The sequence below is a fragment of the Nematolebias whitei genome, chromosome 16, assembly GCF_014905685.2.
Source record: "Nematolebias whitei isolate Nwh7 chromosome 16, NemWhi1, whole genome shotgun sequence".
In the NCBI taxonomy this organism is placed as follows: domain Eukaryota; kingdom Metazoa; phylum Chordata; class Actinopteri; order Cyprinodontiformes; family Rivulidae; genus Nematolebias; species Nematolebias whitei.
The window spans coordinates 9,516,269-9,518,922 of NC_056513.1; the positions used below are offsets into that span (position 1 = coordinate 9,516,269).

At 40.4% G+C, this 2,654-nt stretch overlaps 1 protein-coding gene across 1 annotated transcript in view; it reads right to left on the minus strand.

Moving 5' to 3' along the window:
• The window catches only part of LOC119422735 (insulin-like growth factor-binding protein 4), a 23,972-nt gene that overhangs the window by 5,770 nt on the left and 15,548 nt on the right, over positions 1-2,654 (minus strand). The window contains exons 2-3 of the mRNA XM_037690130.1: positions 1,477-1,640; positions 443-568 (exon numbers count right to left, since the gene is read on the minus strand). Coding sequence (XP_037546058.1) covers positions 443-568; positions 1,477-1,640 — 290 coding nt within the window. The remainder of the gene's footprint in view (positions 1-442; positions 569-1,476; positions 1,641-2,654) is intronic.

The window sequence follows — 2,654 nt, forward strand, 5'->3', positions numbered from 1 at the left end:
TAAGGTTTAAGCTAGCTTTTTGCTACTTTAAGGTTTAAGCTAGCTTTTTGCTACTTTAAGGTTTAAGCTAGCTTTTTGCTACTTTAAGGTTTAAGCTAGCTTTATGCTACTTTTAGGTTTAAGCTAGCTTTTAGCTACTTTTTGGTTTAAACTAGCTTTGTGCAATAGCCTATTTTTGTTTTAGCTAGGTATTTACTATTAAGTTTTAATTAGTCATTTGCAAAGTTTTGTTAGCTCTTCGCTACTATTAGCTTTTAGTCAGTGAATTTTTTATTTAGCTTTCAGCTCAGTATCAGGTTTGCCAGCAAACTTAGGACACATTTAAAGTTCATGTAACGTTTTTACAGAAAATGTAATTTCTCTTGTTTGTGTTGACAATAAGGATCCAAAGACCATAAGAGTGTTCTGCTTGTTGTTCCGGTTTAGGCTCAGAGCTGCAAACCTGTTTCGGGTGGAAGTCTCCATTCTTGTCACAGTTGGGGATGGGGATGGTGAAGAGGTCGTCGTGGGTACGGCTGTTCGATCCCAACCTATCCAGTGCTCTTTGGAGCTCAGCGCGACACGGCGCCTTTTGGAGAATGAAGTTCTGATTAGATATTGTAACTGTACGGTAAAACAAAAATGTGAGGCAATGAGCTGTAAATGTAATTAAACTGAAAATGGATAACTTGTCCCTCTCAGAGTGTGTGTTGTGAATGACTCTCGGCTACTACCACACCAGATTTTAGCTCAGTATCTGCAGAAATGACTGAGTTATGTAAGCTAAGGTTCGCTGCGGTGGCCATTTTTAATTGGGTTGTCTCCATAAGGTAACTCGCTGGAGACCCAATAATCAATTGCCTTCACTTTACGGTGGCGGGCGATGATTATGACTTCTGAAGACAAATTTAAAATATATTTAATGACATCCCTCCTCACAGTGAACTGTCTGTGTGTGGTTCTGGAGTTCTGGGTCCAGACTTTAGACCTTGTGCTGTGTTAATAATAATTCTCTGTTTTGTTGTGAATTACGTCAGTGTTCGGCCTCGCGCAGGAGGGACGTGTTGGATATTTGTCTAAATATTCCTGGGACTCGGCTGCGTTTTTGTTTTATTTTATCAAACCACTCTATGGTTGCGTGTGAACGGTTTGTTCCGGCGGCCGTTCGGTTCGGTCCGACACTTCCTCAAAGCCCGTTAAAAAGATTTGTGTTGGGGCGTGAGCCTGGTGAAAATGTTTATGTTTATGTAAGAACACGTGCCTGGCACTGATTAATCCAGACATAAAGATTCTTCTGGGCCAGATTATAATTGCAGATTGCTGATGTCAGCGCGGATCAGAACTTTATTTCCCCAGACGCTTATTAAGTGTTCTGCTTGGTAAATAACTAATTGAAAGAATTTATAACCTGACTGTTGCACTTTGGAGTCATAAAGCCTTAATGTGAACCACCTGCAGGGTTCGTTGTGTTTTTATGGAGCTCGTGGCGGTTCTCACCAGGACCAGCTTGGTCTCGTCTCTGGCGCCGTTGATCCTCAGATTTATGGACTTCAGCGGGTGTCGGGCCAGGGTCCTCTGAATGCAGCGCTTGTCCTGCGGGCTGCAGCGGATGTTGCTGTTGTTAGGGTGTTCGGGGCTGATCTCCTCCTGTCTGTCCATCGCTAAACAACAACAACAAACAAATAAAAAATAAGCTTATTCTGTGAAATACTGTGTGAAGGTTGAGGCCTGACACTAAGTTGCTAAAGCTAAAACTAGAAGAAAAGCTAAGTTAAAAGTAGCTTAAAACAAACAGTACGATACCTAAAATTCACTAAACTGTAGCTAAAATTTTACGATTTTTGTAGATTTTAAAACAGAATCTTGAACCAATTTTACATTTTTTTTAATCCAGATTATATGTGAAAAACGTCCACTCAGCGTCTCTGCTGTCAGACCGATGCTCAAATCTCCTCAGAATGCAGCCAAACTCTCACGACTTCTGTTGGATCTGAGCTCAAAGTTCTCCTCAAAACGCCTCCATAAAATACTAAATTAACTAATTGTTGACAAGTATTAATACTTAGACACAGGAATGTGTTGCAGACATTGAGGCTGAAGCAGTTTAAGATGGGGTCGGTGCACACGAACGGGAAATTTCCAGATTAACAAAAAAAAAAAAAAGGACATTTTGAATGTTTCCAGGTTTCGATCTTATTTGTTCTTTCAACGAAGCATATCTACTAAAATATGTTTAAATAAATTTTGTTGTTGTGGTTTATGAATGTGTACTAATGTAGTTTGATGTAAAAAGGCAGGACTTTCATCCCAAGCGGGCAGACTCTGGTCCAAAAACACAAAAAGCAGCACCGTGTGCTTCACTCCTGCTCTGTTTTCTGAGGAGTGCAGTCAGGGAGTGACAGACAGGTGTGTGGTTACCATGGCAGTGTTTCTTCCACTTTTATTTAAGAAAGGCGCCCTGCCCTGTCAACAGAACCGAGTACCCTGCCGACCAAAATCCCCCCCCTGTAAAATGAGGATAAAATGTGTCTAAAAAAATGCTAAAATTAGGCTAAAATGTGCCTAAAATGAGGCTAAAAAGTGTCTAAAAAGATGCTAAAGTGTACCTAAAAAGATGCTAAAATGTGCCTAAAATGTGGCTAAAAAGATGCTAAAATGTGCCTAAAAAGATGCTA